Here is a 25,891-nt window from a genome sequence, read left to right as displayed (position 1 = left end):
AATTCAACTGAGGAGAGTGACCTCACCTTCATTTGACTGGGAAATGGCCTGAGGTATCATTAAGCAGGAACTTAAGTGAGTACGTGGTGCCTGCTGTATGACTGCTTTTTAACACTGTGCTGCGTAGAAATAACCCAGAGGGGGGAGGATTAAAAAAACATGCTCACTGTGTGATAGTTATTTGGAACTGTTGTGTGTTGTGGAACATAGCAGGCAAAGCATCATTTGCAATTTTTTATTGCAAAAAATCTCAAATTGATATATATTTTTTCAAATTGATATTTTTTGCCATTCATCAATAATTGGGATATAAAACAATTTAAGTATGAGTATTTGGTGTGATTAATTGTGAAACCAAAATATGCATAATATAGCTAATTTCATTCTCATTTTAAAGCAACACTCATCAAGTTCATATAAAAAATAATCAACTGTGAACAAATAAAAACCTAGATACCTCTTGTTGTTGGCCCATGTATTTTAATCTGACTGCCATCTAGTGGCAGTACAAGGGTTGGGGCTACAGCCTACGGTTAGAGGCGAATGCATTTGAGTTATTATAACATATAACAAATTGGAAATTGTCATTGGTTGACCAACCCAAATTCAAGCTTTGTGTTCAGCGCTTAAGGGTCGGAAAATGGGCGCTGGATTGGGTGTCTATGTCGTAATATAATGACATGGTGTAATGTAGTTCTCATCTTTAACTAAGAAAACTACCATTCCCAGGATCCGGTTCCGGTTTCACCAACAGTCACGTGACAATTATCAATGGCTCCCTTCTCTTGATGAAGGCAGCCCAGTGACATTAAATTATACTGTATTCATTGTTTTCAAATATAAGCCACTGACCCGATTTGGAGCTACGATGCAGAAGATCAAGTCTCTTATGGCCCGACAGGTGAATGAACAAAGTGTGATTGTTTAAACATGTGAAGCATATCTCTTTGGCTGAAGCTAACAAGCAAATGACGTTGTGCCAACATGCTAGTTTGACAGTTCATCTCCAGGTAGATCAGATTGCACAACATCCAACAGAACAGCCATATCTTTCAGTGCATTTGCGGCACTCTTTGGATATTACGGTGCCTATTTAGATGTTCTTCATTGTCGTAATATGTTATCCGTCTGAGATGACCTAAAATAATAAAACCCACACAATCAGAATGTGGGCGGTTGGGGAAGTTCTCATCTTGCAATGTAACATTAGACCTGCTGCTTGGCTGGTCGTTTGTTTCGGAAATCTTGTTTTTAATCTAAATTGACCTAGATTACTGCTGCAGTATGCTGTCGTTCTTTTGTTGACAAAGCAAGCACCACAACAATGTTGTTCACTACCCTACAGGCTTGAAGCAGTTTCAATCTTTAGGTGTTGATGTGAATTTTTCTTTTAAAGTGTTTCTTTTCTTCTTCATAGGGCATGAAAAGTCCTCAAGAAAGCATGTCAGACCTCAGTCCTGTGGAAAACCTGAGGATTCCAAGCAAGGTAAGCTTTCAGAAAGTGTTTATTAATTGTTGTTTTCCTGACCAAACCAAATCATCCTGTATGATCCTATTCAAAGTAAACAAACCACAACTTACCAGTTACCAGAATTGGATGTGAACCCACTGTTCCCAAGACCAGTGACTTTGGGATGCAGTCTTTCAAATGTTGTCAACTGTAATGATAATAATAATACTAATGTGTGTATGCTAATAAAGCTTGATAATAATTATGCATAATGAAGCTTGATAACAATAATACACTCATAATATTGTAAAGAAGATGTTATATCCCATCGTAAAGTATATCGGATATTATAGTATTTCGAATATAAAAAGTTTACTTTTATGTCAGTATTAAAGTAAACAGGATTTTGTCTTTATTTTTTATGTGAGTGACTACTCAATATGCACTTATTCTTATACAAATATTTACAATATTTGTATTAAAAGAAAATATAACAGTAGTCTTCATTATTCAAAGTTATCAAGATATCAGTCACTCACTAATGTGAGTATTGAGTCCCTTATTCCAAAATGATGATCATCCCCATTTGTGCTATTATGTCAGAAAGCAAACCTATTACCTTTTATGTAACACCTATTACATTGTTGTGGTTGGCTTAGGTGTAACTAACTAGCATACATTCGAGCGGGTGAATTATATTGGAGTCTTTGTATCTTTAACCTTGCCATGCACGGCTTTTAAAGAAAGTCCATATGCTGTCAAATCACATCGCCTACATATATACGATCATTGGCTCAGACAAACCACAAAACATTCGTGTTCGTCTATTTCCAGAAGTTTAATTTGTAACCAGCGTAGCCAGACCAGGGGAAACTGCACCAATGGTCTGCATAATGAATTGACTTTGTCGCTCCAGGGTAGCGAACTGCCGGCAGTAGATTATCCTGACTTCTTCAACCGCACTGCTCTTTGATTTGCACAGCTGAACGACCTTGGAAGGTGACCAGCGCTGTTTATCCTGAGTGCTTGGTCATGTTCACACAACTCATTCAACTATATCCCATTTCTCTGTGTTTCCTCAAGTGGGTTTATGTTTGCAGCTCTCAGACCCATGTAAAGAAGTCACCTTGAGACTTTGTGGGTGATGCAGTGGGAATTTAATTCAGTTGTCTTCAGCGTATTGTGTGTGCATATTTATTTATATGCACACCTGCATCTCTTCAGGCCTAACTACTGCATTTCTTTTTTTTCAATGATCGACTCTTATTTCTTGAGAGGGGCGTAATCTTTTGTTAATATTTAGCCACACTTGCTGCATATGCATATCGTACTAGATTGTTAAGAAGTCTCTGACTTCATGTCCTTTTGCCTAGTTTGATTATATTGCCTTTTAACCTGGTATGAGTATGTCTCTAGTCGAGTATGTCTGCACCGCGTTCAATTAGCAGAGCCCGAAGGCAGCGGTCTGTTATCTAGATACTCAGACTAAAGGGCTTTTTATGGTTCCACGTTCTCACAATGCAATGACCGGCAATGGGGCGGCAGTAGCTCAGGAGGTAGAGCGGGTTGGCTGGTAACCTGAAGGTTGCTGGTTCGATCCCCGGCTTCTCCTAGCTGAGTGTCGAGGTGTCCTTGACAAGGTACCTAACCCTGACTGATGTCGTGATGTCGAAGACAGACATCCTGTCTGTCTTCGACAGCTGCTGCTGGAACAGAGTCTTCCAACTCTCCAGCAGTAGCGCCCCAACGCCAGATATGCGCCCAGCGGGAAAACTGATGATGATGATGATGACCACGCAGACGCTTCGACGCAGTCGTGATCGTTTATGGTTCTGCGCCGGGTTTTAGCAAGCGGACCAATCACAGCCCTTGATGCTGCGTCACCTCGACGGAAGGTTATTTTTGGGAGGCGCACGTCCGGCCTTTGCGGTGGATGCAAGGAGGGTCCGTAAGGACGTAAGGAGTCCGTAACCCCCTTGCGTTGCGGGAATGTGGAACCATAAAAAGCCCATTAAGCTCTTTCAACCCATTGCATTGCCTATTTTTTTTTTATCCAGAAATATCTACTTTGTGTCTGACATTCTGGGAGAGTGCAGTCACACCTGCTATTAATGCCAGCCTCCAGGGATCGCTTGTGATCAGATTTTGGTGGTTTGAAGTATCTGCTATACTTAGCAGCACTTTGGTTGTAGCAGCTATATACAAAGTAGAAAGAAAAACTTGTACTTCTTTTGTGGCTAACATTTGTTATTGTTTTCTGATTTCACCTTTTCATTAAAAAACAGATTGGATAGTAGTTATTATAAAAAGCACAGGCATAGGCTACATCCTTTAATTGGTTGAAATATTGAGTTTTCCATACTCCTGTTTAAGATCTTGGGAATGAATGGAATGCTTCACGGAATGTGGTGGAGGATAAATAAGTGCTCATAGTGAAAATGCACCATGCAAACGTGATTTGCATTAGGGACCACCTCCAAATGTAGGACTCTTGCGATCATATCTTGCTAAAATGGAATGACCCAGGATGCGTTTTAATATCAAATGTGAACCCAGTTTTCAGTTTTTAATCTCAAAGTTGGAAGAGAGTGCAGCTCCTTTTGAAGTCTTCAGTATTTTCTTCTTTCTTTTTCTTATCATAAAGCAATGATTTAACTTTTCCATTTGATCAAACTTCATTGGATTTCTATTTATTTGTTTGTCTTTGTTTTTGTACATTTAGTTTTATCACTCTTCTAGACCTTACTGTTGCTTCTGGCTACTTTATTTTTTTTCCCTACAAAAAATAGTTTGTGTGTGTGTGTGTGTGAGGACGTGCACCCATGTCAAAAACAAGAGGTACTTGTTTTTGCGCTTTATCATCTCAGTGTTGTGCAAATACATTTTCTTCAGATATTTTTATACCTTTTGACAGGCCTATACCATTCATATAGATGGAGCAAGGGGTGTAAAAACCTACGTATATCCCAATGCCCCCTTGTTGGTGATATTACAATGCTACAGGGCTGATGCGCATTGATTGCCAATCGTTTGCATGGATGAGAGCAAATCAACAAAAACAACCAATGGCTTCAAGCATGTCTGCCTAATGGAAGCAACCCCGTTTTGGCTTGCATATGGCTGCGGCAAATGCGGCCAAACTGGATATGCATGTGACACAGCAGTAGCTGTAGAATATCAGTCTTCTTACTTACTTGTCTTTATAAGAAGGAAGTGGTGCACACAGGTTCAGTTAACTCGGGCTGTATCGCAGGACAGATTGGATAGACCAGAGGAGACGATTCCCGGCGGTTTTCTGCATGCATCTTAGCTGGCGGACTGCATGGAGGACCCACGGTTCCTCTGTCCTGTAAGTGTGGCCTGGAGAACACCGGTTCTCCTTGCTTTCTGCAGTGACGCACTATGTCATGTGGGTGTGACTTTATAAATGTTAGGAAGGCTACACTGACTTTTGAAAAACGATGACCCCAAGTTTAATAGATTATCCGTCCAAAATGATGAATGTATGTTTAAAAAAGTTGACTGCTCTTCTCCGTAGTGCGCTCTGCATGTGATGACTGCTTGTAGGGGATAAAATAATTGAAGTGTGTGCGCATATGTGTGTGCGGGGGTGTGTGTACATGCCAGAGAGCAATAAAAGTGCAGAATGCCTTGAAGGAAGAGTTCCAATCCGCCAGAGTCAGTACACATTTAGTTTAAACATTTAGCCTTAAGCGTTTTCAACTGCTCAAATAACGAGATGTATGTGAGATGTACCTCACAGGTAATGAGATGCTGTGTGTGTGTGTGTGTGTGTGTGTGTGCGTGTGTGTGTGCGTGCGTGTGTGTGTGCGCATCATGTGTAATTGTGTATCATGTATTGCTCAGTGGAAATAACCCCCTACAGGGATGTTTTCCACCAAGCGTATGGAAGGTTTGATGTTCAACAGCAAATTAGCTTAATTAGCTTGTGATCATGAACGTGTAGTTGTGAACAATGTAAATAACATCTCCTTTTGGATCTGTTTAACTCCCCCCCCCCCCCCCCCCCCCCCCCTCCCTGAGGGTTCCAAAGGAATTTGTCTTGACCCAGTTCGTGTGACCTTTTGGGTATCTATGTGGGGATCCTCTGAACATGTAGAAGGAGAAGCTCCACAGTGTTTAGAAAGCAGTTTAATGGGTCTGCACATTTCATGTTCCAGGCCACGAATAGTAGAATTCTCTTCGCTAGTTTAGTCTACCATTTGTGCCATGGCACATAAAAGGAGAAGATCCATAATTTTTCCTGGGATGATAACTCAGTGAAATGTTTTTTTTTTTAAGGCTCACTGTGTGTTTGTATTCATGATGCCCATAACCTTTGCCAGAACAATGCATGCTTTGCAGGACTGGGAAAGCCTGTTTTATCAGAGTTATTTAGGCTAGCTAAAGGCAGGGTGTTGTAGAAGGGGGGAGCTGTTGGCTCGATTTAGAGGCATGGTGAGAGATTTTACAACATTTGCTGGGATGCTAACTGAAGCCATCATGTCTGTGTGGATACAAAACTCTAGAACCTGGAGGTTTATTTTAGTCTAATAAAAAACCTTGCACATTGTTCAACCTTGAAAGCAGCAATACTCTCATACTAAGGAAGCCTTGGGTTTTTAGAAATCTTTCTGGTGACATTAAAGCTCTGTTGTAACCAAGGTGGACTTGGACCGATGAGTGGATCCGAATGCCACTGACGTCCACGCAGCAAGGAAAAATAAAAGTTTATTTACAAGGCGACTCAGCCGCAGTGGTCTCTGCGGGCTCCGATTGAAGAAGGGATAAGACACACACTGTGCGCTTAATCATGCACATTTGTGCCAGCTGAACCTTTGGGAACACTACAAGGATCCATCCTTGGTTCTGCTTGATTCACTTTTAAGAAAACATCACAGGTTGATGAATTGAGCAGGCTTCCATCATCTGTGGTGGCGCTTTCCTTTTGGACCTGGACCAGTTCAGCAGGCCATGTCATTACCCTCCTCTAGCACTAGGGGTCACTCTCACCCTTTCTTTTGCATACAGTCTCTCCATCAGTGCCATATCTCTGTGTTTGTATGAATTGGGACAAAATAATTCAAAAGATGTTCCTTTGTTTAATGATCTAACAATAATATGTTATTAATAGACCCCCATCTCAATCCAAGCCCAAGTTCAGCTCAGAAAGGTGTTGTATACTGCCGTTCGACAAAATCCTGAAAGTTTGCTGTGCTTGTCCCACAATGGTGGAACGAGCTCCCCGCTGACATAAAAGACCTTCGCTATCATTTGCTTCTAAAGGGCAGCACTTTGAGCAGTTTACTCATCTGATCAATTGATTGTACCCGAAATTCTTGGAATTTCTGGGTAGCATCTTGAATATATGAATTACATATTTGTAGAGATCTTGCCGCGGCCTCGGGACATTGGGTTGGGGGGAGACCACTCCACCCCAGAGCCAAGTAGTCATGTTCAAACTGGAACCCCACCGCTCCAACCCAAATCAATTAGGTGATGCGAGAGGGGGCTGCTGACGACTGCAAGAGAAGCTTGCACCCCCCACGTGGGTCAGAAATGTAACTCGCCTCAAAGCAGTAGAAATACCTCGGGGTCCTCCTCCTCCTCCTCCTCCTCCCGTCTGCCATTGTGTCTCAGGTCCCTGGGAGGACAACTGTGATTAACCCCTTGATTAGTGGCTGATGAGAACACATCGGGATATTAGGCGCTCCATAAATATTCATCAGCTGTCACATGGGGGGGGGGAAGTGTGTGTGTGTGTGTGTGTGTGTGTGTGTGTGTGTGAGAGACCATCAAAACAAATTAATGATATCCACAGCGGAAATAATTGCCACTCATCTCTGTCTCTATTTAACCCCATCCCACCCTTCCTCCATCCCTCCCTCCTCTTCCTTCTTCTATGCTTTTGTTTTCCCCTAGGCTATGTATTCTCTGCTATTGGTTATCCACAGCTGTGCTTTTTGTTGCTGCTGTTGTTATTGTTGTTGTCGTCGCTTCACAGAAGCTTTGCGTTGCACCGCCTCTCGTCCCCGTGTTAATTGCACCGCGTTCAATTAGCACTTGAGACATGAATCCACTTTGATTCTGTTGACGCGTTTGGATGACACACGCGTATAGAGGGACACCGCACATAGATCTCACGTTTCCTGTGTTTTTCTCCTCTATTTGAATGACAAAATTGTGAATAGATAGCCTTTTTTTTTTCATTTCAGTGCATGTTTTCTTTTTTTTACACAGAATGGGTGCAAAGTTGTTTTAAGGGCGGGTGGACAAGATGACCTTGGGATGTGTTGGGGTTGGCCATTAGTTGTTTTCTCTTTATCCTTCAAAGTGGATTTTGATCAAAGTCACCACCACAACATCTCAGTGATCATAGGCAGTCCCCGACGTCGCCTTGGGGGGTGGGGAACTGCATTTTCATTTCCCAGCATCTCTGTCTCTACCCCCCCCCGCCCCCACCCCATCTTCCTACCCACTTGCTGGAGACCCCTTTCTGGATACTCCCCCCCCCCCCCCCCTTTACCAGTCGTCTCATTTGCTTTAATTTCAATTAGTATTCGCTTCATAATCAATCACGGTGAAATCAAATGATGTGAGGTGATTGTTTAATCTAATGAAGGGGGGAAGTTGAAGAGCAGTGGGCGTATGTTTGTTGCCATGACATCAAATTTGATAATGATCTAACTTTTATTATTAATGCGGCAGTGAATGAGACTGAGCCTTTTTAAAAGATAAACTACAGCAGGAGACAAACAAACCAAAGTAAATACCTTTTGGTGAAATGAACAAGAACTATTTATGGTTAGCCACTTTTCTAGATTTAGGAGAATTTCGTAGAATTTACTATAAAAATGTATGAACGTCAAGCTGTGCAGCAAAGCTCATGAAATATAGATCATATAAGCAGTTATTTTTGGTTCTTAGTATTTCCAGTGAATCCCACCTCAGGATACCTTCAACTTTCCCTCAGGGGCACATTTTCTTTTTTACTTCACGGGACTGAATAAATGTCTTGTTTTGCGCATTAAGTTAAAAGGGCAAGTTGGAACCCATGTACCCCTGGTCTGTGTGGCTGTTGGTGTTTACGGCCTGCCTGATCTCTCGCAGCTTCGTTGTGTTGTTAGGCTTTTCTTTGCACTCGGTCAGCAATTGTCTGGAATCAATAATCTCCTTGAGACGGCGCGCCCGCGCAGAGTGCTAAGTCAGTGTTGTTGACATGTGGCCAAATATCACTGCTTCATTATGCTCCAAAGGACCAATGTGTGGGAAGCGCGTGGGGTGGAGGTGAGGCGGTGGTGGTGGTGACGGAGGAGGAGGTGGTGGTGGTGTGGTGGTGGTGGTGGTGGTGGTGGGGTTTAAGAACTCTTGATCTTGAAGAGGCTCCTGGGAAGGATCTAGGTCCCGATCAATAGCTCTTTGATGTTGCACAAGGGTTGTTCCAGAAAGTTCTCCTTGGTCTTGTCGTCTACTGCCCCCCCCCCCCCCCCCCTTTCCCCCCTCGCTTATCTCCTCCCAACATCCAGATTAACCCCCAAACAAGCATCGGGAAAATAAGATGCAATTTGCTGTTAAATCCCTAGTTCAATCGTTTTTTATCTATTTTTCATTCAAACACTTTGTTTCTCTCGCGGTCTCTCCCCGAAGACTGTCGCTCCCTCCCTCTAATTCTGTTATGTTACACTCTCATTCTCCAACCCCCCCTCCCCCCGTCTCTCTGAAATCTGCAGCACTTCTAAAGAACACACCCTTCCTTTTCTACTTTCTTTTAAAAAGTTTGTCAGTATGTTTTTCACCCGCAAGACGTGGTGGTGGTGTCGTACATCGCCGTGCGTCATCCTACCCATAATGCATCGCCACACCTTGCATGTGAGCGATGCGGGGGGGGAATCAAGGTGGTTTGTCATGTCTTCTCCCTAATGGTGTTCCGGGTTCCCCCACTAACTCCCAGGGACCCACGTGTCGGCGTCTCTCTCTCTCTCTCTCTCTCTCCCCGCCTCACCTCCTCCTGTGCGTCTCCTGCAGGAGGAGCTGCGTGAGCTGAGGGAGCAGCCCATCGACCCCCAGGCGGAGCAGGAGATGATCGAGAGCATCGCCGAGGTGTACTACTCCTGTGACTCCTTCGACATGGTGAAGCACGAGTTGGAGGTGAGCGGGGGGCCTCCTCAGACCCACTTTGACTCACTTTTTAAGGCTTGTTTTTCTTTTTTTCTTCTTCCCACACTTTTCTCCAAGGAACCATTTAATTCGGCCAGCACACATACAGCCCTGATTGGATTGAGCTGAGGGGGGTGCTTGGTTTAATTCTTTACAGACTCAAAAGGGATGACTGCGGTGCTCAACTAAACGCCTTGCACTACATAATCACTGTTGGGTGTGTGTGTATGTGTGTGTTCATGAGGAAGGGGGTCCGTCAGGAGTTGGCAAGAGGGGGCAACAAAACAAACAAATAGTCCTACCGGAATTAATAGTGATGTCCCGGTTTAACGTAACGCAGATGGCCAGCATCGAGGTGCAATTTTCGAAACCCATGGCCCTACCTGGGGGGGTTACTCATGCCACGCTCCGACGCGTGTGTGCGCATGCGTTTCCTCGTGTGTAGCCTCGACTTCCGCACTGATGGATTGCGTCCGCCCGACAGGAGAAGGGTGTGAAAATTCATTAGATTCATCCCAGTATCACCATGCAATCTGAAATGAGTCTCTCAGTCAAGAGGAAAGTAATTACCTATCATTCTCTGGCCCCGAGGTTGGTAATATGTTTCCACCAGCCCGCTACCGTTGGGGCGGGTTTGTTTACTTTTTCACCTGATAACATCCTCCTCCTCCTCCTCCTCGTTGATTAATTTGACTGATGAGGCATCAAAGCGTGTGGATTATTTTTTTTTTTTTGCGATTTCAAATTGAGGTGCGCTTACGCTGTTATTCAAAGGAAATACGAACTGCATTTATGCCGCCTGCGAGACCGTCTTCACAATTTTCTCAAATATCTATCGTGATATCTGTCATACTAAGTGCTGCTCATTATTATTTCTGCATCATCTCAAACGGCAAGCCATTCCTGAATTTAGGGCGGTAGCATCAGTGAATGCTTCAACATGCCATGTTTTGGCTGTGCCCCCCCATCTACTATATTTCATGAAACCCCATGAAAGCTTTAACTTTCTTGGAAGTTGTGAGTTGAGGCATTCAGGCTCTCAGACTCGGTCTGAGGTTTGTGTGTGTGTGTGTGGGAGGGGTTCCACCAATGCAGTGTCTTCACGATGCGTTGGTTTACATTCATGCTATCCGTGTGTTTTTCAGAAACTTCCCCCTGAGCTGGACCTGCAGGAGTTGGAGGATCACAGAGACACGCTGAAGAAACAACAGGCCGCCGTGAGTTCCCTGCCCCTATTACACCGCTCCTCTCTCATAAACACACTTCCACACCTCGACTTGACCCAGGGACAGTGTGCGGAATCGTGCCAGGTTGTGCTTGAATATAAATATGTTTACATGCTGGTGCTGGATCATTCATTTGATTATGTTTGGTTAAAGGAAACTCCCGTCTGGATGATCAATCCATCGTAACTGCCTCTCCTGGCTTCACTAAAACACCAGTTACCAATATCACCAATAAACAATAATGCATGAATGTATGAATGCACGAAAAGCATGGATGTAAACAATAGCAGTATAGGCGTTTGGTCCTTGTGTTAAGACATTTTGTAAAGCATTTGTAAGGTAATTTCACTGTGAGGAGGTCCACAAACTGCAGATGAGAGCACATTTGATTCCAAAAGACAAAAGTGCCATAGTGCCAGTGTTGACATCCTCAGCACGCGGACGCGCGCTAGACGCTCTGCAGCAGTATGGGTACGAGGAAAGAATAACGTTGGCTAATGGCTACGGATAACTTAAGCCTCTTCAATTGACTGCTTAACCACACCAAGCTCCCTGTGCATGGTGCATACTATTGGGCTTGACGGGGGGGGGTCAAGGGGCTTGCTTGATAGGTTCCCATGCGTCCAGTACCGCACTGTTCCACTTATGGAAGGGCATCTTTTTTTAAAACCCCAATTCAACGGATGTTGCATTGAGTGTTCCTTCGGTTCCCTCCATGACGCAAGCTACCGCACCCCCCCCGCCCTTGCTGTTGCCTGGCGTTAGGGGACGAGAATGAGGCCCTCCGTGGCTCCATAGTGGACGTCATACTGTGGGCTGCCCACAACCACTGGGCCTCGGAGCCTGGCAGAACGACCCGGGCTATTAATAAATGATGGAGAGGACCTGGAGAGAGCTGCTGCTTTTTGTTGCCTCAACCTCCCATTCCCCCCCGTTCCCCCCGCTCCCCTCTCCTGTCACTCCTCTCCTCATCTTCCTATCCGCCCGTATCTTCTTTCTTATCCTTCCACTCAGTCCTCTCTCTCTCTCTCTCTCTCTCTCTCTCTCTCTCTCTCTCTCTCTCTCTCTCTCTCTCTCTCTCTCTCTCTCTCTCTCTCTCTCTCTCTCTCTCTCTCTCTCTCCCCCCCTCCCTCCCCCTCCCTCCCTCACATTCTGTATATATGCCTCACTGCTTATCTGCCTCTTCAGCCTCGCTCTGTGGCGTGCCGGGCTTATCTTACTCCCATACCTCAACAAAGTCACCCTCACCCCTCGCCTACCCCGCCGTCCCCCTCGCTGCAGTCTAGTGCACTGACACCCACTACACCCCCTCCGTCCCTCTCACTCTAGCTGGGAAAGGCGGTGGTGGCAGACCAGTTAGTGGTGGCACGCTGGGAGAGAACAGGTTTTGTATATCCTGATGGAAGGCCTTTCATTTTCAATTGACAGTTTGATTTCTATTCATTTTCTAAGCATCTAATGTGTCCCCATAAAGGTATAGCTGAGGGACAGCTAGACGGACACCCCAAGCTAATTGCAGACAACACAGGCATGCAATGTAACACACATAGATTTCAAAACGCGTGACGTGGGCTGAATCAGTGGACACAAACACACACGTGCCCGTCAACCCACTCGCCCGCACGCTTGCTCACTCTCTCTCTCCATCACTCAAACTCACGCACACACAAACAGATCACCATGTGTGAAGCTCGAGCCCCCCTCTTGTGCGATAGGTGATAATCAGGTTTATCACCGTGAAGCCTCGCCCACACACTGCTTCTCCCGACACCGTCAAAGGCTTCTCAAAACGATATGGAGCCCAGCCAGCAATTTGTGTCAGGCTGTGTGTGCCAAAGTAAGCGCGTTCCTACATATGTTATGCATGTGTGTGCACAAGGCTTTGTGCACATGCTCCTATCTCCGTCGGCCACACCAGCCCCGCTGATATCCCTGCCAGAGGTATCTATATATGAATGAAGCTTACGGCGGGAACCAGCAGCATACCCAAGCCCCCCAGCCCCACACTGCGGCATTGCACCGAGACTGGGGCATGAGCTCTCTCCGGTGGGGAAGGGGGAGAGGCATGGACGCTGCGTTCTCCAGCCAACCCGGCGGCCTAATTAGCATCCCTGAATAGTCCAGGTACTGGCCCGTCACCTGGCTAATTGCCTCATCTTGTTGTGTGTCTATGTGGCCTCCGGGTGAACACTTTCAGGTTTTCTCTGTGTGCGTGTATCTGTGTGTTTGTGCGTTGATTGACGTGTAGGGCCAAGGGAGCCTGCATCCTTTCATGTGTGTCAATGGATTCACCCTGACACGCACGTATGCAGATACACACAGGCGTGCGCTCGCGCAGACACACGCATGCAGACATGCGCACACACACACACACGCGTGCACGCACACATGCACACACAAGCGCGCACACACACACACAAACACAGACACACACACACACACACACACACACACACACACACACACACACACACACACACACACACACACACACACACACACACACACACACACGAGCACACGCACACCAGCGCGGCAGACCAGCGCGGCGCACACGCACACCAGCGCGGCACACCAGCGCGGCACACACGCACACGCTCACAGGCGCACACGCACCCGAGCAAAGACACACAAACACACACACACAGTGGAGTGTTTGTGGGTAGACTCACAGCATGTATCTTCATCCTCAGCAGGTTTGAAACCCAAACAGTTAAATACAGCTAGACTACTGTCATGTCTTCCGATGCTTTTATTTTTGGAGCTTCAGTCCGTGCATATGCACTGATAAATTATTCTAATTAATGTATCCTATAGTATTTTTTACTTGTACTTAACTTTTGTTCCCCTGCATTTAATGATATTTTCGCCATTGTGAGCTCAGTTTTACAGGCACGTTTTATTAGCCTTTTCTACAGAAATCGATGACAGTTATTTTTGCATCCAAATCAAATCAGTTCTACTTCCCCTACAGTGTTCTCTATCTGACAGGCTTGACATTCCAACAAGTCTTATCATAACATCTTTCATCTCCGGCCATTGATGCCGGCCGATGTACTGTAAAATGTGGAATCACATTTCACGCCAACTTTTTTCCATGTTGCCCTAACCTGCTGGCACTGGGCTACGTTACAGGATTTTTGTTCACATCTTCTTTAATAGCTTTGATTGTAGCGATTATAATAATTTTCTCAGGTCGCTTCTTCTTTAAATTGGTGATCTATATTGGTGAACATTGAGTATGAATAAGAATGAAGACAGTGTGTACAATGTGAATGAACATTGTAGTACATTGTAGTACTAGAAACAGAACAATCTCTAAGACTTCCACCGTTACTTAGTCACTAAATGTTTTATAAACCAGTTTCCCCTGCCAACGATTTGTCATTGGGATGAGGCCAATGTTTTTATTTTATTTCTTAATTAGGCATTGTGTTACTGGTCTCCTAATTAAACTTCTCCCTCCATTAACAAATGAACAGGCACTTGCCAAACAGTGCATACGGTTTATTGCTCTGACCATTGGCTAAATGCGTCGTTTGTATTGCTTGCTTAGAGCCAATATATTGAGTTAATGGTGAAGAAGGTTTTTGAATGTAAAAAAATATCTTAGTTAATCTAAGTCTTGTTCCAAACTGATCACTTTCTGTTGATTAATGGAAACCATTTGACTGATAAAAAACAAATTAGTTGAGCAATGGGAATCATTGTCGTGACTTCTTGGTTTTATTTCAGGGAGGCAACTCCTACATGATGTACACATCACCTGCAGGGGTCTTTGTGAAGATACAACTCCCTTGATACCCAAGGCCATTTATGTGTACTGTGTTAAGCCTACTAACGAGGAAGCATTGCTTCCATTGCTATGGTCTTCACTTTAGCCAACAGGTGGCGCTACCGGTTTGGTTTTTGAGAAATGTTGTAAGGTGGGGCAAAGACAGAACAGTTTGTCAGCCAGCCAACACACAAGGGTGGGATGAATTTGAAATCCTCCATTGTTGTTTCATCACATTTTAGCTGTGTGAACCCTATCACACCAACACACCCACACACATATGGACACACATGCTCAGTCCCTCACACATGCACACACATAAGCGCACACATATATTGAATTATAAGCAGGGTTTTCTGGCAAACTGCTTTCACCATCTGCTCCCGGCTTTAGTTAGCGAAATTCTTATCCTCAGTGCATACATGTCTCCAAACAGAAGTTCATTCAAGCTGTGTGTGTTTTGTGTGTGAGTGGGCCTGTGTGTGTGTGTGTGTGTGTGTGTGTGTGTGTGTGTGTGTGTGTGTGTGTGTGTGTGTGTGTGTGTGTGTGTGTGTGTGTGTGTGTGTGTGTGTGTGTGTGTGTGGCATTCTCATAAGTGGCGAGATAAAGTTGGTGACATTTCTTGCATAAGATGATGTGTGCCTCGGCTGCAAGTGACTACTAACAAGCCTTTCCCTATCTGCCCCAGACAGGTCAGTCACCCGGATGCAAAGGGTTTTATATGTTTTTGGTATTTGCATTTAATCTCATTAAAACAGGGTAGACATTCCGGGCTAAACTTGGTGCTTTAGAATATTTTCCTGATATGATTAAAACTCTATATTTCTCCCATGCACTTTTTCTAATTGCAAAGTCTTTCTGTTCTTATGTATGAAGGGGCACAAAAGTCAGCTCTGAATATGAATATATATTTATTTATACAAGACATTGTTTTCCATCCACGATGGAATCGCTCTTTTAAGCTAGAGCGATTAAATGGCTGTATAGGGGAAGGAGGAGGTCGTGTTGGGGTTTAGCGTGCCAAAATATTTCATCCCGAAAATGTAAGACCCACTGCATAAAACATCAACTATTAACCAAATGCTATGCCCTTGCTTTTCCCAGGATTTTTCTGTGTAATTCTATATTTTGTAATCATAAAATGCTGTAGCTTCACCAAAGCAGCCCAGCTGTAATGGGTGGCTTCTCCGCGAAAAATGTTGATGCTGATTTGCAGTAAATGGTGGAGAATTAGCAGCAGCTCTGCCCACTGTTTGACCTCATTGGTTTCTCAGCGCTGGCTCGATGGCATCCTCTATTCAATTTTGACTTTTTTTTTTTACACTGGCCTTTAACTTTGCTGTTAACCTTTTCCCAATAAAGTGAAATGTGCGCCTTCACAATCGCACTGTTGGACTACTCTTTTCATGGCCTCAGTGGAAAGGTTAACCATCAGGAAAAAAGATGCTCACTTTTTATTCATTCATTGATTGAAGTTAAACATAAGACGATGCTTCATTGTCACATGGGTTTGAAAGAGACGACAGCAACACAGCAAAGGCCTAAAATCGATGGTTGTGAAAGTGAAAAGTCAATGCGTCAGGGGTTGGAATCAGGGTCAGTTTTGCTGAAAGAAAGTGCAGCTATTAATTCACTGGAGGAACACTTGAAGGAAAATCAAACGGAAGAGACAAGAAGAGACAGTGTCTCTGTATCCGAGGGTTTTAACAGTGTCTCTGTATCCGAGGGTTTTGAGGGCTTTGGTCTCCGAGGGATTTAAGTTTCTCTGTATCACAGTGTTTTGAAGTTGTAAAAGCCAGTATAAATGGCTGACATTGTGTCTGTGTTCACCAAAGGGCCCATTTAAAAATTCTTTGTTTACCCGCCTTCTTTTAATTCTCTCTGTTGTTTTCTCATTCTTCCAGGTGTCCAAAAAAGTTGCCGATCTCATCCTGGAGAAACAACCGGCGTATGTCAAGGTATGTCTTTTTAAATAAAGTTGACACCTTTTCGGTTCTCCTTCAAACCAATGATCTCATTGCTACTGCGCCCGTTTGTTTTTAACAAAGTACAGCGGCTTTCCCTCGCTCGGGAATCTGGCTCTGTGCAGACCTGTGGCTCTACCCGTGCCCTCACTTGATGGGTTTCTGTGTTTCAGGACAGAGAATTAGATGAGGTCAGAGTGCTGTCGCCATGGAAATGGGATGTGTGGGCTGTGTTTTTGTGTGTGTGTGTGTGTGTGTGTGTGTGTGTGTGTGTTCACAAGGGTAAAGGCAAAATGATATAGTTGTTGTCATTAATGACCCTACTCAGGCCGGGGCCACTAAATATCTTCTCTACCGACTGTGGTGCAGCATTGGCTGGTCTGGGGGGGAGATAAATGTGTGCGCGTGTGGGCTCGTGAGTGCCTACATGGGTGCTCTATCAGTCTATTTTGTATTCAGCCCTGCCTCGGTCCATTTCCATTCCGCAACTCCAAGGACCGTAAGTGACACGAAAACAATTTCGGAAAGTGTACTCAACACAACGGCTGTCGACCAGAACATGCAGTGATGGTTACTTTGTTGTTTTGAAGGCTTCTCTCTTTTTCCTGTGGCTATCTTTCATTCTTTCTTCACTGCTCGCAGAGGCACTGGCATCAGGGCATGCACATTAGGTTGAAGTCATCCACATGGTTGATTTAAGAGTTGTCATGTTTTTATGTTTATGCTTGGAAATATCATCAGAGATCTTTTCATGCCATATCCATATCCAGTGCCAAGAATATGCAATAAAAATGTCAACAAGTCTGGCATTTATTCGAAACTTGTAATCAAGAGGTGTCGCTTTGAGCTCATTATCCTCCATATGATGAACTATCAACCATTAGTTTTGACTATCAACCAAAAGTGAATTTATCTTCGCTCTCATCATTGTCCGGGTAATAAAATCACCCCGCCAGATTCTGCATTCACGAAGCGTTCGTGCAGCCCAAACTTGATGACTGACCAGGTGTTCCCTTCAGGGCTGACCACTACAATCATCGTCATGACGATCAACTCATCAAAGGAACCCCAAGTTGCAGCCCTAATTGCTGTCAATAAACAAGTGGCAGAACATTGATTTTTTTTCCCACACCAAAGCAGCATTCAATCACCCCCCTGTACGTAACAAGCACGGATGGATGCGTCTGCTCACTCCAATGCCCACTTGGTGTGAATGTAGACGCTGACATCATGATGCCCAGGGCCAGGGTCTGAACTATTGAACTGTGCAACGTTAAGACCTTTAGCCGTAGGATGGCTTCTTCACCATGTGCCTGGGTGGGGGGTCTAGGGGAGTGCAAGAATCTCCCTAGGTCTCCACTGGTGAGGCATTTTTAACGCACCACTGCCGTGAGGCGGTGCAATAGTGGGACCACCACCATCATGTGTGCAATATTTGAGCCCTGTGCAATATATATGATGGGATCTGCTGTGCGATCACGTTGTTTGCGTTTTAGTATTTTGTGCTGTTCGTATTTCTAGTGCTCTTGTCACTTAGATTTCATTGTCTCAACACTGTCCTACTGCTGGCCAATTGCAGAGGTGCTGGCTCCGCAATTTCCTTTGGGTTGAATGAAGCCTTAATCTGATCAGGAGAGGGTTGTTGTTCTGGGGAGGGGGGCGGAGGGTGTTGTAGCGTGGGGTTAGGGTAGCCATAGCCCTACGATTCAACACCCTTTGAGCGGCTGCTCCTGGGGTCAGACCTGGAGAAATGTTGGGTCAAGTTTGTGCATCTGGAAACAGGATCGTGCCACTGCTACGATTCCCGAGAATATCTGTGTTCTTTTCTTCGGGCACTATGTTTACATTTCTATTTATCCTTTTATATACTCAATAATTATCCGTCTTTAAAACAATATGCATGGATATTCAACATAACCCAAAGAATGATTGCACCACCTGTGCAACAATTGTATGAAACTAAGTAGGTGACCTCCATGTTACCCCTCTGTCCTTATCTCTCCTAGCCAGGGTGTATTGGACATATTGAGGATTAACCACAGGATGGTCGGTAAACAGTCGAGACAGCAAAGGCCGAGCCTCTCACTGGTATAACCATTTGAAAGGAATCTGCGGCGCAATGTGCTCTGAAAAAAAACCCCAATGCTCCTCTCAACACGAGTGGGAATTAATGAACTCTGACTGCTAGTCTATTAATCTGAAGTGGCAGGGTTTACGGTCTGCGGCCTGTCCTTTTAGGACCTTTATCTAACACTTCTCGATTGCCCTTTGGTTTCCTATCCAAAGGAATTTGGTGTCCTATATTCACCGGCTATGGAGGCCGCTGTGGCTCCCAATTAAACCTGCTGCCTGCCTCCCGACTCTCCCAGCTCGAGAGTGACGGTGAATTGACTTTGAACAAAGGTGGCAGGCAGCGAATAAAGTCTGGTAATGCGCTGAGGGGGGAAATCTGTTTTCTCATCTGCGCCTGCCGGGCATTAAGTGATTCGGAGCGTCTAACCTAAGCGGGATGCTTTGGAAAAAAGAACGCATTGGCTGTTGGAACTTCCCTACGCAAGCGCCGGCTCCATCTGGTTGACGCGGCAGCACGGACGGTCCCCTTCGTCAGCGGCCCTATAGCTGTTAAAGCGCCGCTGGGCCTTACCCCCTAACAGCAGCATCATTAGAATGTGGAGGGGAGGCTGAGGACGTGGCGTAGGCAGCCGGGGCATAGTCAATGTGCTGAAAGGTCACAGGGTGCCACCGGATCTGAATATATGAATAGAGAAGCCCAGCACAGAGCACCCTTCGTCTGGCTCGACGTCTCCTCCTCCCGGCTGACCCTCACGTCACCCTACCCCGCGCCCGTCTCTTCACGTGTCCAGAAGGACATGTGAGTCATTTTCTTTGCCCTGTTCTTTCACCTCATTGGTGCTAGCGTTTGTTTTACAGTTTGTGTGTGTATGTGTACTGGATGTTACCTTAGTCATGGGCGCCTATATGTCAATGTCTTTTTAACTCATTTATTTTCTTCCATGCTAAACCTCCCTCTTCCTGTCTCTCTCTGGTTGTGTACTGTTCTCTCTGAACGAACGAGAGCTGAACTGTGTGTGTGTGTGTGTGTGTGTGTGTGTGTGTGTGTGTGTGTGTGTGTGTGTGTGTGTGTGTGTGTGTGTGTGTGTGTGTGTGTGTGTGTGTGTGTGTGTGTGTGTGTCAGTCAGTGTTGGGCTGATGTAGCATAGGTCACACACAGGACAGCTAAGAGATGATGTAAGCAGGTGTGTGTGTGCGCAAACCGTAGTGGATTACTTCTTCAAACTTGATGTGTACGCATGCTGTGGTGTTCAGGATTAGGGCTGTGATTGATCGTGGAGGCAGCGGCACTGCTATTTGTTTCCAAGCCTGTGATGAAACCAAAACAAGACAAATGGCCCAAATTTAAAATGCATGGGACCAGTTCATTGTGCCTCAAGCTTTCATGTAGTATGTTCTCTTTTGTGCTGATTTTACTTGTATTTAGCTGTCACCTTGACCTTTGGCAAGGATTAAAAATGTCGTTGGGTCTATTCTAGGCCTTGTGTTGTAGGTTGGTTGGGTTAGCAGTGGATGTACGTCAACACTCTATCGATCGTTGGGTCCAAGCTCAGCCAGGGAGCAGGGACGTGTGCCGGTGTGGCGATGGCCTGGTGTCCACTGTTGGCGGTTCTTTGAGCTCCGCTTGCAGTATAGTGGTTCCTTGGTGGCAGTGAATCCTGTCTCTTCCAGCATGCACACCAGGAGCTCTCACCTTGTTAACCCTTAGAACCTAAACCCCAAAACCCCTAAATAGCAAACCCTTACCTAACCCTAAAACCTTATATCCACCCAATGCGAGTGCACTGAACAGTGTATTAGTACATGTAAAAACTAGTCAGTAATCAGCAAAAATTGCTATATACCAATTGGGTATAATGAACATTCAAATGAAAAATGCTACAAGTGAAAAATGCTTTCTTTTGAATGAAGCATGAATTTATCCCGAAACACTTATGACTTCTTCCAAAGTCATCCCTTAGTCTCGAGACCCATCCCCTCAAAGGATGTTTTTGGAACGCGGCAATATCATCAAACCCTTCCTCATTTGACACTCGGACTCCGAAAGAGAATGACAAACGCTCGCGGAGCACAACCATCGGATAAATGCCCCATCTGTTGAATCGGCCCTCTTCAAGCAGCTCTTGGGAGCCAGTAACCCGTGTAATTAGGCGGTTTAGATCATGAGGCAAGATCCCTTCTCAAAGAGCCCCATTGACGTACTCGTCACCTATCAATGGGCCCGTTCATGCTCGAGTAAACAGGGCTGCCCAGCGATTGCTGCGGCTCGTATACTTTGACCGCACGGCTGTCTTAAGATATGACAGTATTACGAGGACGGAGGCCTTTTGTTTGTCGTCCGCACAGCGGCAACACAACAAGCCTGGAAATGTTTTTTAAGAGAGGAGCGTGTGCTGACCTCAGGCGGTACAGCTGGCACATCAAAACAACAACTAAGTGAATATAAGACTGTTGATTTGCGGTTGACGGCCCCCTGAACCCACTCTGCCCCCCCCCCCCCCCCACCCCACCCCAGGGCCACACCAGGAGCCTGCCAAGCCTTCTACTCCGGTGTATCTTTGTGACTCAACGTTTGCAAATGTTAGACGTAGACGTTAGATATAGGAAAACATTTGCATGGGTAAAACGCTAATGCGTCGGGAACGACCGTGTTCATCATTCTGAAGCGTCCTCAGCAGGGGGGCAATGCTCAGAGAATGTTGTTAATTCAGACATTGTGATCATGTGTGTGTGTGTGTGTGTGTGTGTGTGTGTGTGTGTGTGTGTGTGTGTGTGTGTGTGTGTGTGTGTGTGTGTGTGTGTGTGTGTGTGTGTGTGTGTGTGTGTGTGTGTGTGTGTCAGTGTCAATCTGCACAGTGGATTATTTGTGTGCAGTGGCGCTCAAGATGTGTTTTTCGACTGCTATCATTCATTCGTTAAATCCCTCTTTCCAGCATTAGCATACACAAACCATCTTATCTTATATAATATTGGTATTTATGCCATTTGGAGGATGCTTTTATCAAAATAGTCTTCAATTGCATACTTGTTATATTTGACAATGGTTGGGCCCCAGTAGGAAACAAAACCTCTCACAATCGCCTGTCCTGTCGTTCAGAGTTTATCGACCATGTCCATTCATTTATTCATTATCATAATAGTCGGGCCACTGTTGTTATGGCTTTCTTGGACAATCCATCAGAAAATGGTAATTCTCCTCCGTGAGTTTGGGAGATGTCCACAGTTTTCCTCGGACAGATGTCCCAAAGCCCTCGGGTAACACGTGCTGCCCGGGCATGACCTTCCGGGCACCAGAGTCAAGGTCGCCAGATCAACGTTTATTCACTTCAGGGGGAAGGAAACTGCACACTGAGCAAGCAAACCCTCCTCCCCAAGGGCTCGGAGCACAGCGGGGCCACATTACGGCCCAGATTCTGGAGTGGAATAATACACTCGCACCTGCAAGACCACGCTTAAACAAGAGGCCAGGTGCCCAGCAGCGGAGCTCTCCCATTCCACTCAGTCCAACCCTCCTGAGGGGAGCTATAGATTACATGCCAAAACTGTCAACTGGTATTCAATCTTTTCCAAACGTTTTATCATAATAATGGGGTGATTTGGGTTCTGAGTCTGACACTATCGCCGTTATGATCCTGTGTGTGGCAGAGGAAAGATATTTTCCCCCTAGTCATCGGCAGCGACGCTGTGAGAACAGTAGGACTTGGCGCGCTGGGGTCCAGCTGGCTAACGGTGTCTATTGTGTTTTTGCAGGAGCTGGAGAGAGTGACTGCGCTTCAAACCAATTTACAGCTAGCAGCTGTCATCTGCACCAATGCAAGGAGGTGATTCCCGTTATTTAGTTTTACTCGCTCTCTCACAGCCGAGCCCATCTAACTGTCATGCCTGTGGAATACGTGTCAGGGTGGGAAAGGGGGGGGGTATTTCGCACATTTGTCATTCCTTTGATAATATTTTGTATGCATGACAAGAGCAATCTGCTTTGTTTTTGGGGCGGCGAGGCGTTCATTGAAGCGGTGCCAACACTCTGTCTTTGGTTGTTACAGGCAGCTGGGCGTGTCCAAGGAAGGATTCACCGAGGCCAGCCTGGGCCTGTTGGCCAACCAGAGGAAGAGACAGCTGCTCACAGGACTGCTCAAGTCGCTCAGGACCATTAAGACCCTGGTGTGTTTTGGTTGTTGGTGTTATTATGTTTTGGTGGTGTGGTGGAATTGGAATTGAGCTCGCAGCCCGCGTTGCCACAAAGTACATGTTGTCAATATCCCTTCTGTTCTTCCTACTCTCTCTACGTCTTCTCTGGGTCTCTGTGTCTCTGGGTCTCTCTCGTTCTCTCTTTGAGGTATATGCACACACGCAAACATCTCACTGAATGTAAAGGGCAAGTCGAGTCGGGAGTCTGGCTGATGTTACACAAGAAGCCTCTTAGCCTCCCGGCTGGTGCCTTCCTTGAGATGAACCCCCCTGCTTGACACCCAGAGCAGCTCCAGGTCAGCCCTGCTGTTCCTTCTTTTTGTGCTGACGGAGCGCCCGATCTCCGGGTGAAAGGCTTCAACACAGCTATAACCCCATTCAGAGTAAACGTCAAGAGGAGCTCCCCGCTAACACTCTCTCTCTCTCACTCTCACTCTCTCTCTCTCTCTCTCTCTCTCTCTCTCTCTCTCTCTCTCTCTCTCTCTCTCTCTCTCTCTCTCTCTCTCTCTCTCTCTCTCTCTCTCTCTCTCTGTGTTCCTTCTCTCCTCGCAGCAAAGAACAGATGTACGACTCAGTGAAATGCTTGAGGTATGGTTACAATTCTCTGTTTACCAACTTACACACACACAATCAGAATTGTTCCACTGCAATGGTCAACCATCAGATTTATACAAAATAACCTGATTCGTTATGTACTCAAAAAAAAAGATTTCCTCACATGGTGGGATGGCCTACGACATAGAACGCTGCTTGTTAACCTTCCCACTAATGTTCTCTGTAGGAGGAAGACTACCCAGGCGCCATCCAGCTCTGTCTGGAGTGTCAGAAGGCCGCCAGCACCTTCAAGCACTACAGCTGCATCAGGTAGGGACCTTTCACTTATTCCTGTAGCAGCTGCAACGTCCACAGAGCGATGTCCGTCAAATATTGAATGTGTATCCACATTTAAAAATGGATGCTAGTATTTAATTGAATGTAAAAACGATCTTAAGGTGCAATTATCCAAGGGAATCCTGTGACCTTTTTCAGCAGAAATACCTCAACACACATCGTCACGCATACAACGCAAAGGTGGGCGTTGTATGACACAATCAGTCACAGAACCCTCTCAAATAGGGTGGGACACAGCTGAGAGCTTGGCTGTAGGGTAGTCACCTTGGAACACAACCCCTAATGTACCCGGGACAACGATGGGTCATGTGCAGTCTGCAGACCAAGCAGTGAGAGGAACGTTCAGTGTCCTTGCTGAATTGCAGTTTAATTTTATTTTATTTTTTTCTCCCCCGCTTTGAATGCAAAGCTTTGCCATCCGCAATTCATCACACTGAATCATTCATAGAGATCTTCGAGGTCCTTTTGCAGGCTTCATATATTTTCTGTGTTACTCATAACGTAAAAACTGTTGTATTAGTCTGCAATGTTTATGGTCGTCAGACATTTGAGTGTCTGACGACCCATTGGACTAACTAGTGCAATGCCCGTTCCAAACATGGCTGTTTGGAACAGGGCCGCTCGCCTGTTGCTGCTTGCAACCTTTTCGTGAACCCACTCATCCGAACAACCTCACACTCCGCACTGCACTCCCTTGGGCCCCGGGGGCAATACACACCCCGAGTGGATGACAATCAGATGAACGGTGGTCGAGGAAATCAAAGCACGTCCGTCCGTCCGTCCAATTACAGTTTGATGCATTGACTGTCCCTCAATGACTCTTGAAATAAGGTTGAATGTCACTGCAGTATCGTCTGGATGCGTTGTCTTTAGAGTCTTATGAGATTTTACCTAGGCGGCTGCGGCTCCCGACCCGAGCAGCCAGACTCATTTCCAAAACATTAAAGTTTTCATTTGGGAGCTGAATCGCCTCTCCTGTGTCCTCTAGGATGCACTCTGCTCTCGGTTCCTCTATGCTTTTTCTTGTCTCATTGTCCGTCAACATGCATTTCCCCAGTAGCCCATTTCCTTTCAATTTTCCCATGCTCCATTTATCCTCCACTTTTCGTAATCACACTCCAAAAGAATGCAACGGTATTATATTGAAAGTTTGCACATATCTTGGTTGTGCTAGACACGCAGAGGAGGAAGCAGCTGACTTTAATACGAAGGAGGGTAATCCATCTTCCTCCGCCTTTTGATTTCCTTGGCAATTGTCCCCTGGAACAACTCTCCGTTGTTACCGGGTCTTCAGCGATTAATCTTCTCTGTGTATTGATTAGAGACGATCATCAGAGCATCAGAGGCGGCTGGCATTTCCTTTCACCACTTCCATTACACCATGCATAGACACGCATCGAACGTCATGGGACCAGCCCGCATGGGACCATGCCTATTAGCTGGGCTTATTCAATCAACCCCCAGTCCAAGGATCCCTTGTTAGCTCTAGCTACCTTTTGGCACCTTGCCGGACCAGATGGACCCTGTTCTCAATGGTGGTTCAGATTTTCCTTGCAAAATATGAGCATGGTTATTTTTCAAATAAAAAATGGTGTAATGCTTGATTTGTTTTGGGAATTATGCAAATTCTTCTAACTAGTTTGACCAGAACAGCCCTTTATGGTGCAATAAATGGGTTTTACAGTGCCCGCTTGCAGTGCTCCCCCACAAACAGTAGACGTAAGTGAGTGGATGTATCTCTGTTGTACAGTTCAATGGCCCCTGGAATGGTAATGTGTGTTGGTACAGATTTATGTTCTTTGTTTATGCTATCTAAAGGTAACCTTGAGTCTTCACCTGGAGTCTGTATGCTTTGTAGACGGTGCGTTTGAGGCGAGAATGGTGTTGCTTGGAGAGGTCAGGGTGATGCTTGCAGCGGTCACGGTGATAATTGTTGTTTATATATGAAACCTCTTAACTTCCTCGAGACGTCTCACTGTTTCTGAGGCAAGATGGCAAATGTTCGGATTGTGTGATAAATAACTTTGAACACAATCCGAACAAGCCACAATTTAGGCAAGTTTATAGCTACATGTATCGTATAACAGAGTTGAGCTATAAATTCAATTTTGGATGTAGCATCCGTGAGAGAGCGAAAAGTAGAAAACACTGAAATCACTGCCCACAC

General features: G+C 45.5%; 1 protein-coding gene across 3 annotated transcripts in view; it reads left to right on the top strand.

Annotated features, from left to right (window-relative positions):
• The first annotated feature begins 747 nt into the window (after positions 1-747).
• The window catches only part of vps50 (VPS50 EARP/GARPII complex subunit), a 101,525-nt gene continuing 76,381 nt past the window's right edge, over positions 748-25,891 (top strand). For 2 of the 3 annotated variants that reach the window (XM_060044286.1, XM_060044284.1), the window contains exons 1-9: positions 748-901; positions 1,418-1,486; positions 9,476-9,598; positions 10,753-10,824; positions 16,513-16,566; positions 22,396-22,466; positions 22,689-22,806; positions 23,386-23,421; positions 23,615-23,697. In XM_060044286.1, the coding sequence (XP_059900269.1) occupies positions 869-901; positions 1,418-1,486; positions 9,476-9,598; positions 10,753-10,824; positions 16,513-16,566; positions 22,396-22,466; positions 22,689-22,806; positions 23,386-23,421; positions 23,615-23,697 (659 nt within the window). In that variant the 5' untranslated portion in view covers positions 748-868. Of the gene's footprint in view, positions 902-1,417; positions 1,487-4,272; positions 4,800-9,475; positions 9,599-10,752; positions 10,825-16,512; positions 16,567-22,395; positions 22,467-22,688; positions 22,807-23,385; positions 23,422-23,614; positions 23,698-25,891 lie in introns of those variants that run through there. The other variant, XM_060044285.1, reaches the window with a different exon arrangement.

This window comes from Gadus macrocephalus, chromosome 22, assembly GCF_031168955.1.
Source record: "Gadus macrocephalus chromosome 22, ASM3116895v1".
NCBI lineage: Eukaryota > Metazoa > Chordata > Actinopteri > Gadiformes > Gadidae > Gadus > Gadus macrocephalus.
The sequence above is the reverse complement of the archived record's forward strand: the minus strand, read 5'-3'. Positions and strand labels throughout refer to the sequence as shown.